Genomic DNA, 11,523 nt, shown 5'->3' with positions numbered 1-11,523 from the left:
AAAAAGTCTAAACTACACTTTACTCTTTTTGTATTGAAATTTTGGTTTAATATTATTTCATTTTATTTATAACAGTATTTTATTGACAAAAGTATTTAAAATACCTGAATAAGAAATTTAGAATACAATTTCAAACAAATTAAACATGTCCAGTTTCAATTCTAAAACTATTTAAAACAAGAATAAATCCTTCCTGGAACATTGTACATACATTTTTAAAAAAGGTAAAAAATCATTAATAGATGTTAAATTTGCATGGGGATGAAGATAATTAATTTTGGTTTTACCCCTACCCTGACGTGTACTGTGATTTTTTTCCGCAAAACTCAGGAAAATACTGACTATACAAAGCTTACTCACATCAATGTAACTGTAAGGGTAAAACCAAAATTAATAAAAACTCTTTGACTTTGATTAGATTTTTAAAAGAGCGACATGTTCAAGTGTTCCTGCAAATTTTACATTTACAATGCATTTTTGTAAATCATATTCATTGTGCATCACCTTGATTCAGCCATTGTTACTGTGACTCTGGTTTTCAGTTCTTCTGACATTCAAGTCAAGTTCAGGGGTCATGTCAAGGTCAACAGCAAACTTCCTGGATGAGGCCATTGCGGCAGTCTGCTGAGAACGAAGGAACTCCAGCTCCTTCGACATTAGCTGTCTGTCTTGCATCAGGGTTTCTTGCTGTTGAAGTAGCTCATAAACCTACAAGAAAAAAAAGAGAAATATTCACAGCTCATTTAATTGTGGCCGGGTCCTCAAAATAACCCATGGCACTCACTGCATTACTGCAATTACTATGGTGCCCTGTGCTTTTGCTGTGGTGCCCTTTGCAAAGATCCAATGCAAAGTTTCCTCATAGAATTGCCCCTTACCAGAGGAAAGTTGCTGTGTCAAGAGTGAAGTCCAAGGCCTATATAGGCTGGTTCTGGCCGAGCACTACACCCTCTGTAGATCTGCAAGTGAACCCTGATTGCATATTTTCATTTGGCACATTCCTTGCTAATAATCTGCACAACAGACTTTACTCCAGTATTTAATGGTAAATCGGCGATAAGTAATGGGTAAGAATACCACAAATACTAAACTTTAAACTGTTAAATATTGGTTCACTATGGTTTGCACTAAAATATCTGTAAACATTTTATACGTAGTCTGTTGTGGTTTACCGGTAAGTTATTTGTGTAACAAACTCTCTCTGAATGAGACTTGAGGATTGCATGGTGAGGTACCAATGTTGGGTTTACCGCAACACGTTGTGTTTATCTTCTTGCTGGGTTATTGTATTCTTTTGAGAACTTTTCCTTGCTATCTATTCTACTATAAACCATAACTCTCACTGTTTAGACCTCTGATTCAACAGCAACATATGTACTCTCACCTGTTGGGCGCTCTTCTGTGCATGATCCTCCATTGTCTGCAGTCTGCTGGTCATCTTCCGGTGCATTTGCCCATGATCCATGCACTGGGTCTCCATCTCTGCATGTTGACCGGCCAGTCTGTCTGCCCGGCTACTCAGCTCTGCGTTACTCTGCTTCAACCGTCGAGTTTCAGTCCTGGAGGTGAATGACAATTTCAATGTTATTTGTTTTTATCCTTACATCGATGCATGTAAGCACTGAATACTCAGTACTTTCTTGAGTTCTCTGAAACAACCACAGATGTCTTACCAACTAGACATTCAAGATTGCCTGCTAGCTGGAGTCGGTTTGAATTCTATGTTTTAGCAGCTTAATTTTCATACCAAGGCTATTAAACTTTTTCTTCTTGCACAAATGGACTGATTTACACTAAGTCAATCCATTTGTAGATGCATCTACTGCCATTGCTTTCATATGTCTCTACATTTTGGTTTTTCTGATTCTGTCTTTTCAGTTGTGTCTCCCTGCTCCACATAAAAACCAATAGTCTCATCTTAAATCCTAGTCAGCACTACACAGTCGATAAAGGAGCTAATAGTTACCTGTACTTATTACTGATCTGATCAATCTGCTCGGTGAGAGTGCGTCCCTCCCCTCTCAGTTTGTTGATCAAGGAGCTCTGGCTGGAAATCATGTCTTCTAATTCCGTCACTGTCAGAGCTGGCGAAAAGACCATGGATAAATTTGGTAATTTGTGAAATATTCATCCAAATCATTTGTACGAGTACCTACTTTACATTGGATAAATTGGGTAATTTGTGAAATATTTATCCATATAATTTGTATGAGTACCTACTTTATATGTACTAAGTACACTTTCAGATTAAAACATCTTTAGTTAATGGAGGGACTCTAGGTTTAGTCTATAATATACCCCTTGCATTGGCCTCTCTCTGCATGAGTCTTGGCCAATGATAGCTCTTGGTTAACCTCAGTTATGGGACTTTTTGCGGCTTGTGGTGTCATATGTAAGGGATCTAATTATAATGGGATTTGAGGAATTGCATAGCGAAGTATCGATGTATTTTATTTTGGTTTGTGGTAACACCATGTGTTTATCTACTTGCTAGGTAGATTATGTTCTTTTGAGAACTTGTCTTGCTTTATATTCTAATACTGCGGAGTAGATTTTCTGAATTTGAGTGGCTTCTCAGTTCTTGCTTTATTAAGTACTACCTGTGTCGAGGGTAGGAAACCAGCCAGGACTACTACTTTTGCTCAATGGATCGAGTGGACCTTTTGATAGGTTTAATCATCTTGATGGATTTCTGATACTCCCTTTAAAACGCTGAAATAAAGAATGCTTACAGTATTTGGATTCCAGTTCATGCACTGTCTGCTGTAATTCCATCTGTTTGTTCTGCGACTGCCTCGTCACTCTCTTCACCTCATCCTGACTACTCCTCTCTAACGTGTCTCGGGATATCTTCATTTGGCTAGCCTAGAGGACACAAAACATGTACATTATGCATCTGAAAGAACATCAATTTGTCCAACAAGGGTGCTTTTTCTTTTATTATTCTCTTGCAACTTGGATGACCAATTTAGTCAACATTTTCACAGATTTGTTATTTTATGCATTTATTGGGATACCCATCGAGTGAGAATACTGGTCTTTGACAATTACCAAAGGTGTTAAGGCCCTTTTAAAAGATAGTAAATGTGCATTGGTTTCTAGCAAACTCTTAAGAGGAGTTAATCCTAATTTCAGACCCTCCAGGTTATGTACCTCTTTCTCCACAGTATTGAGTTTCTCTGTTAGTTTGATGCACTCCTCTCTGCTGATAGTAGAATCTTTCTCTGCTGTCTCTAGCCGTCGTCTAACGTCACTTAACTCTTTTCGTAGGCGAACAATGTCCTGTGAAAATATAGTTTAAGAATCCAAATCACCCTTTTGATGTGCAAGCGGTTAAACGTGTTTAACAGACTAGGAAGCTGTTCACCTTGCGACTAGTTGACCAAAACACAGATTTTAAAATCCTACTCTCCCAAAAGTTTAAGCTGCTAGTTTTCTTTCAATATTTTTTTGTTGTAGTACTCTATAATTGAAATGGGCGGGTTTTATTTTAGGTGTAGTTTTTTTTTTTCAATTAGCCTTTCTAATGAAGTATTCTATTCAATGTTATTAAATAGCCATACAAGTCTATAAAACCCTGTACCATGTGTACAAGTAGGTAAGCCTCTGTGGTACTCCATAAAATTTTCACACTTTTTTTTCAAGTACCATATATCATTCCTGTAGTACTCTTTTACCTACATGTGCCTTACTACCTACCTGTTCTCTATCTCTGATTTCTCTCTCTGTAGAATGTCTCAATCTCTCTAGCTGTCTTAGAGCTTCATCTCTCTGTACCTTAGCAGTAGCTGTGGACAGGTGTATACCCTGAGATACCTACAAGACAGCATAAAACAACAGGTACTAATCACTTTAGTTCATTTCCTTTCTCAAGTTTCATGAATGGGGCCTTTTAAGCTGGATGTAAGGTGGAAGCAGACTTACCAGATTAACCCATTCTTCTTGGTTATGTGCACTTGCTAAATTCTGTGAAACCGTAATGGAAATTTTGCAGGTAAGTCTGCTGCCACCTAGCGGTCCAAAGTCTCCCGTTACATTTGTGTATATACAAAGTCAAGGAATAGCAAAAACGTATACTTATATTCACTACTATTTATTTGTATGAGGGCAGGATGATAATGCCTGTTCAATTATAGACCTTGTGCACATGGTGTATTTGAGTAGGGCACCCTCGGCTGGTGCGCTACATGCGCATAGATTTGCATGTCCATTGTTTCTCGGAGATGTCAGCGAGATGGCATCAATGCATGATGTTCATTTCTAAGATTATCATTTGACTTGCGTGTTTAAAGAACCCCTAGGGAAAATCCACTGTTGTCTCAGGCGAGATTGTAATCACTATCAAATGTAAACACAACCCTTGATCATAGTTCGTATGCATTTGATTTGGATCTGCCGTGTTTACCTGACTAATCTCACTGCTGTGTTGCATGATTTGGCTCTTGTATTGTTCCAGCTCGGACATGATGGCCACTTTCTCTCTGGTCACACGATCGACTTGGTTATTTGCTGAGCCAAGCTCTTCGGTCAGTTTAGCAACCTGTTATAAAGACAATACCAGAAAAGTTCCATGTGTAGAGTACTTACAACAACAAAAATAGGGAAATGAGGGATTTAATGTTAATTATAATAGTTGGGATTGTAGCAGAAAGCAACAACAATTCTTGAGCATGTGTCCAATGCCTACATAATTTGATTTCAATAATAGGATTGTGGACTTATTGACTTTACCTTATGGCCAAGTTGTTCTAGTTCATGCTTGCTTTCCTTTCTGGTAAACTCTCTCTCCTGGAGGAGTTTACGTTGATGGTCTAATATCATCTCCTCCATCCTCTGCTGAAGACGGAGCTGATCTTCCTTCACTTGCTCTCGTTGCACAAGGAGCTATAGAAGAAATCATGTCAGAAAAAAAATGTAACTATACATTTTTAATGGGTTTGGTCAATTCAATAAAACCAAAAGAATTAGTACTTAGACTTGTACATATCGACTAAATTTGAGCACAAGGCATCGGTAAAGTATGCAATCTGGTTTCCTTCGCGTAAGGTTAGGGTACAGACCCAAAGTTAAAAATTGTTAATTAATCGAGTAAAATTAGTAATGTAAAAAGAAGAAATTAACTTTTTAAATACTGCCCAAGTAATATTTACTAGTGGAGTACAGTTTGTAAAATCAAAAAAATAAATTGTTCCAATAGAGTTAGACAGAACTAGCATGATAGTCTCTTATAGGATTGGGAATTTGAAAAAGAACTTACAGTCGTGCAACTGTGTAGAACTGATGGCCATAAAATAATGCTCAATTATATTATTTTGAATAGAATAAGTGATTGCAGTAGGATGATAAAAACACATAGCGTACCTCCGTTTTCTCCAGCTGTGCCTGTTCTACCATAGTGACACTCTGTTTGACCTGATGATATGCATTGGCTTCTCTTTCCTTCAAGTCATTCATTGTTGCCTTCAATCTCCCCAATGTATCCATCAACTCATCTCTCTCACTGTACAAATATGAAACAAATCACTACAATTACATTTCGTCCGACAAGCAGAAAGAAAAGTAGGATTTGAAACTTTGCACAGTGGCAATATGGTATGGAAAGGTTTGGGGTAATAATAATAATAATAATAATAAAGAATATTTATAGGGCGCCAAAATCCACCAAAATGAGGTGCTCAAGGCGCACAGGAGGGGGAACCACACACAGCAAGGAAAATAAGACAAATATACCAGTTACATATAGGCGAGATTAAACAAAGTGGTTTTCAACTTAACCTTGAAAGTATTGATGTTAGAAATATTGCGGTAACACCATTGTAATGACTATCTCTAAATGAGTTGGGGTGGTTCTGAAAAGAACCGTTGGTTTCAACTTGACGTTTCAATCAGAAAGAAGGTCCTATTGCTGGGTTGTCTAGCATATTAGAGTTAGTCTCTGGTGTTGTTTTTTGTGGTGTTCAGGTCTTGAATGTGACATGTGTGTCCTGGAGCAAGAAACTTGACCATACTGCTTGGTTGTTTGGATGCCACGTTAAGCTGTTTGTCATCTGTGTACACTTAATTGTATATTGGGCATTAAAGTACTTTGTACACTTGTCATCAAGAAAAGGGGCTGCCCTGTCATGTTTGACTGCAACTTCTGCCACAACACAATGTAACATGACTAGCTAGATTGGTTTAATTCAATCAATCATTCGTCATGCACATGGTGCATGGTGCACATTGTGCATACACATATGTATATATCTTGCTATACATTCTACTACCGCGGAGTAGATTTCGGAGACTTCTCTACTACCACTGAGTAAATTTATCAGAATGTTTGCGTCTTCTCAGTCCTGATGAGAACTTTCCTACTTATTAGTTCATCACCTGTTGTTGAACAATTGGAGCACTTCAAAATGCCCCATTTGCTTAGTATTGCTATCATTGAGCGCCTGTAACATTGGAATAGTACAGTAATGTCTCTTACTTTGTAACTCGTTCCATTGCTTTGACATGAGCGCTCCCATGCGTGGATGCAATCACAGCTTCATGTTGTGCACATTTGATGCATAGACCCTTCTGTACTTCACTTTCATCTCTTCCCATCAGACTAACAGTCTCTGCCATGCGCAGCTTAGAGCGTAACTCATCACATTGTCGCTCGTATTTATCAAGCTCTGACCTGATACACAAAGAAACACAACCATCAGGAGGGTTCAAAATTTACACTGGCCTGCAGGCCAGAGGTTGTAGTGTCAGGCCACAGTTATAAACATGCAATCTTCTTCCTCTCACCCATACATTCTTGATTTGTTGAGATGTAGAACAAAGAGTCATTCCAACAGCTTTATTCCACGTACTGCATCTCTTTGGAACTCCTTGCCTGGTGAATGTTTCCCTCCATCCTACAATCTGGACTGTTTTAAGAGGAATGCAATTCCTGCCTCCAGCTCTCCCGAGTTATGTTTATGTTTAATCATTTTCTTCTTGTAACCCCTTACCTAGAGTGGCTTTTAGCCTTGTTTGGGGTGAACTTGCATAAAATAAAATAAAATTAAAAAAAACAGGTTCGATGGTCTTGTGCTTTTAAATTTAACAACAATACCTCACTGTGTAGTATCTTGAAAAGAACCAAATCATGTTCAAATGTTGACTTGTGAGTAAAAAAAACAAAAATCTGTCAATTCTATCGAGTAATAAAGTGTACCTAATATCCACACAGACAGATGAGATAATTATTCATTTACAGATGTCTTCATTCACGTAAATGCATGTTGTCAGGACCAAGGATTGTTTTTTTTCTCCTTTTTTTTTATTTGGGTCTTGTACAGAAAATTTTCTAGTCCAGTAAACATATTGAGCTACAAGCCCTGTGGTCTTGTGGACTTTCTTACAAATTCGAGCCCTCTGACCGTGTCTTTCCTTCATTCATTATCATATTATGTTTTTTACTAAAAAAGAAAGGAATTGTGCAATATTTTAGTAGGGTCTTTGGCTTTGGCATGCCTTGGTCTTTGGTTTCTTGTACTACCTTGTATACGATAGCTGTGCTTCCAGTCGGTTTGTTTTTGCTTCATGTAGAGACTTCATTTGTTCCTAGGAAACAATTAAATAACTACTTTTAGAACTTCAATAACAAGACATTGACTTTGGACCCACTACATTTAATAATGAATGATGATTATGTAGAGGGGTGGATTTACTTTGAAATTTGTGCTTTTTTAGAGAAATTTCTATTTGAAATTTGTACATAACATGTACTACTAGATTAATTCCATCTGTTTGATTAGAGTCCTTCCCAGAATACATCCCTTGCCCTGGTAGATACTGTACCCGACTATTATTGACCTCTGTCCATGACTTACATTTTTAATGTTTTCCTTTATGTCAGTTAAGTGTAGATAAAGTGGGAACAGCTAGACTGTTTCCTGTTTTCTTGTAATTAGGTAAACACCACCTGTTTGATTGCTGTTTGGTTGGGCCTTGTGGCTGGATTGAGTGTTGTCTGCATTTTATCTGTATGTACTCATATTTTCTTCTATACATGTGTACACTCCCACTAATGGGAAACATGGGCAGTGCCTGCTACTTACCAGCTCTTGTGCCCATCTACTGTAGGAATTCTTATCCATAGGAGTGTCTGGATTCATGTGAGATGGACCACCAGTAGACTGAGTTGTATCTTTCTTGTCATCTTTATCCCCCTGAAAAGACATAAAGAACAAAAATGTCTTAAATCATTCCTTAAAACATCTCAACTCCTCATACAACTAAAATTGGTGCACAGGTTGCTTATCAAATACTGTTAGTGAAATGGCTTGCCCAAGGACATAAGAGACTTGGATTTATACTAACTCCCAGATGACTCGGACACTAGAACTTGAGGTTGGTCAGCTAGACAGCTCTTAGCAAGACAGAAGTTCAGAACGATTAATAATATCTCCTTAACAGTGTCCAGTCATGGATGGCAAAGTTTGAGAATGTCCCTCCTCCAACTTTCATTGGAATAGCTCCTACTGAAAACCTACCATACTCCCTGGCCCAGGAAGCACCATGGGCTCAAATGAAAACACTCAATCGCCTCAGAGCAAGAACTGGACAATCAAAAGATGCTTTGGTCAGATGGGGCTACAAGACTGGCCCAACAACCTGTCAATGTACAGAAGCAGACCATACTATGGAAGTCTGCCTTTTCTGTTGCTCTCTACTACATAACCCTTGCCGCTCAAAGACCTTGAAGTGTTAAACAAACCTGCAAAAAGGACTCGGTGTGTAAAGAAGCGGGAAACTGTCATTACTATAACCATCACACTTCAGCGTAAATGAAAAAGAAGAACAGTGTCATCTCACCTGATTCATACCCTGTCCTTCACCAAGTGCAAGTTGAACCACTGATGTCTTCAGCTCCTCATGGAGTCGGATGTTATCATCTACAACACTCTGTATCTTGACCCTTAAAGAGGCAAGCTCATCCTGAAAAAAATGATTGAGAAAAAATCAACAATTTATATTCCATGTCTGGAGATGCAATTATCGCAACCATCTCATGTGGATCTAAATATGTAAATAGTTCGTAGTTCCTGGTGTTGACTTTTCTTTTATGCAGTGCAACTTCTGTTTATAAGGTCAGTAATGTGAATCTTTTGTTGCAAGGATTTTGTTTTGTAGTTTACATTTAAAAGAATGGTATTTTTCTGTATTGAAATTGTCTTGCAGGCTCTTGACAGCTTTTATGCTATGGAAAGACAGTTGTTTTGTTGATTTCTTATTCTGGTTAGTGTCAGCAGTCCTTGAACTTCGCTCTTGAAGGGGCACAGCAATTTTTCCTTTGATAAAGGGCACTTCTTTGGAGAAAATGTGAGTTTGTATTGGAACCTTGCAGAGGGCACCACAGCAAAAGCACATGTAGTGCAACACAGCAATTGCTGTTTGGGCTGTGGGTTATTTATGCCTGTAGTGTTTGTTTGGAATAGCCAGCCTCACCTTACAGAAGACATTTTCTCCTTCCAGCTGCTGTATGTAAGCACTCTGGCTGCTCATAAACGGTAGAATATCTTCAAGTCTGGGTGCATCCTCTTCAGGATGTGAACCTCCTCCTCCAACACCAGCAGATACTGAGGGGCTTATACCTGCAGATCTCTTCTGACACACATCATTTGAAATATTAATCATCAATAGGCCACAAGGGAAACTAACAAGTCTACCAACGGAAACTGACAAGTCTACCTACGCTGCTACCAAAAATAAGCTACAAATTAAGTAAAACAAAATTATGCTAAACAGAATAAGTTTTACCAGCCAAAATACCATGTCACTTGTACAATTTGTGACTGGCATCCTGTTTGTTATTGCTAAAGCAGCGAGTTTTTTTTTAAAGCAGTTTTTTCTGCTTGGACAGCTTTTGAAATTGGGCTCTGATAATAACAATCCTTTTTACACACCTAACAAAAAAGGCAAAAGGAAGTGCCCCCCCCCTAGTATTTACCAAATCTAGTCTAGGTCCAGTTGCAGAAGAATACATGTGAGTCCTGGGCGTCTCATGGAGTTGTGAAGGTGTCATCATCGGCACCTGCTGTGGCTTCTGCTGTTTTAGCATCCCTTTGAGTCTCTGTACAGCACTGTTGTGATCTCTCCTTGTCTGCCTGAGTGACCCATGATCTAATCGGGGTGAAGGATGGTACCGTGGGCTCGCCGACAGAGGTGGTTTGAGAGACCCTGGTCCTGGGAAGGGAGTGCTGAATGTGTGTTTAAGTTCCTGTAGAGAATCACTCGCACGCTCTACAAAAGAAAAGATCATAAGAGTTATGTCCTACGGTTAAATTTGATTCTGATTTTTTTTTTAATCACACAGTTGTTGGCCCCTTGATTGAGTATAGTTTGATACTAATGATGTAAAGCACGATCATTTTTTGAGAAAGGGTTACATTACAGTCATCGCAATAATGCCCCTACTCCTAGATCAATGAGGTTCGTTTCGCTATCGTCTTAGTGGAGACGATAGCGGAACGAACCTCATAGTTCTAGGAGTATAATGTCCCACATGCTACTACTACTACTACTAGCTGCGCTAATTTGGAATTACATGTATTATTACCGTCGATCCTCACGATGGTTATTCAATCAAAGGAGAAATTGGAAAGAAAAGTTAAGATATACATGTTTAAAACATAAATAAGATAACAGATAACTGGAACAAGAAATTAAGAATCGCTGTGTAAATCAATAGCTCATATTTTAATCACATAGTTAAAATTTAATCAACAGATCAATGATGTTTGAATTTGGTAATATGGTAAATAAATAAATAAATAAATAAATATGAATAAAATGTAACTATTTTCTCTCTATTTATGGATGGTTAAAAAGGAAAGTAATGGTAGGCCCTATAATACATACTTACATTTGCAATCCTTGCACAATAGTTTACACAAAATCCCTACCACCAAAGTTAAGTATAAATTATTTGTATTTTTGTATTTTTATGTGAATTGCCAAATAAATAATAATAATAATAATAATAATAAGTAAAATAGGCCTAGTCTCTCCTTAGAGACCTAACTAAATCCTATTCTTTTTTAGTCAGTCTTACTCTTGACTTACTTAGTCTAGAAAGACTTTTTAGAAACTTTATGATTGATAAATACAGTAACAATGCAGAGTTCATGATATACGTTCATACGATCACAACAATTGCCAATATTTAACAGCACACACACAACTCTATTACTCTCCTCAGTCAGTATTTTTTTAGTTGACAGCGGCCCACTCCTCCACTGCACTGGGTCTACATTTCATCAACATCAAACACGTAGTACGTACAATACATTGTAAATTTACTGAAATTAAACGCTTTGCCTACCTCGTACAGTCCCCTGGTAACTGTTTAAAGTACCCTCCGCTAGCTCAGAAAAGTCTAGAGGTTCCATTGTGGGTAAAGACAACAAAAACGAGACAAATATCTCCTTAATTATCACGTAAGATAAAGAAAGCAGACGACGGGTTAAACACCATTCAACAACATTTTTTGTTTTTCAACAA

The 11,523-nt window shown here is 38.0% G+C and overlaps 1 protein-coding gene across 2 annotated transcripts; it reads right to left on the bottom strand.

Annotated features, from left to right (window-relative positions):
- Positions 1–192: 192 nt before the first annotated feature.
- LOC139946051 (serologically defined colon cancer antigen 8 homolog) lies at positions 193–11,509 on the bottom strand. 2 transcript variants are annotated; one of them, XM_071943646.1, is made up of 16 exons: positions 11,345–11,509; positions 9,971–10,263; positions 9,469–9,627; positions 8,836–8,958; positions 8,079–8,189; positions 7,517–7,581; positions 6,473–6,667; positions 5,362–5,500; positions 4,732–4,884; positions 4,406–4,540; positions 3,700–3,816; positions 3,154–3,282; positions 2,733–2,865; positions 1,967–2,084; positions 1,385–1,559; positions 193–708 (listed from the first exon to the last, which is right to left on the bottom strand). In XM_071943646.1, exons 1-16 carry the CDS (start codon positions 11,409–11,411, stop codon positions 511–513), a joined length of 2,310 nt encoding a protein of 769 aa, XP_071799747.1. In that variant the 5' UTR covers positions 11,412–11,509; the 3' UTR covers positions 193–510. The 2 variants fall into 2 exon arrangements, with proteins under 2 accessions (XP_071799747.1, XP_071799756.1); XM_071943655.1 differs by having other exon boundaries at positions 9,469–9,624.
- Between the last annotated feature and the right edge of the window lie 14 nt (positions 11,510–11,523).

Source organism: Asterias amurensis, chromosome 1 (genome assembly GCF_032118995.1).
Source record: "Asterias amurensis chromosome 1, ASM3211899v1".
NCBI lineage: Eukaryota > Metazoa > Echinodermata > Asteroidea > Forcipulatida > Asteriidae > Asterias > Asterias amurensis.
The sequence above is the reverse complement of the archived record's forward strand: the minus strand, read 5'-3'. Positions and strand labels throughout refer to the sequence as shown.

Excerpts from the sequence above, each read along its gene's own strand:
- LOC139946051 (XM_071943646.1), bottom strand. The coding sequence starts at position 11,411 with ATGGAACCTCTAGACTTTTCTGAGCTAGCGGAGGGTACTTTAAACAGT. Across the intron at positions 4,541-4,731 it reads TAGAACAACTTGGCCATAAG|GTTGCTAAACTGACCGAAGA; the intron begins GTAAAGTCAATA and ends TCTTTATAACAG. Across the intron at positions 2,866-3,153 it reads TCAATACTGTGGAGAAAGAG|GCTAGCCAAATGAAGATATC; the intron begins GTACATAACCTG and ends TGTGTCCTCTAG.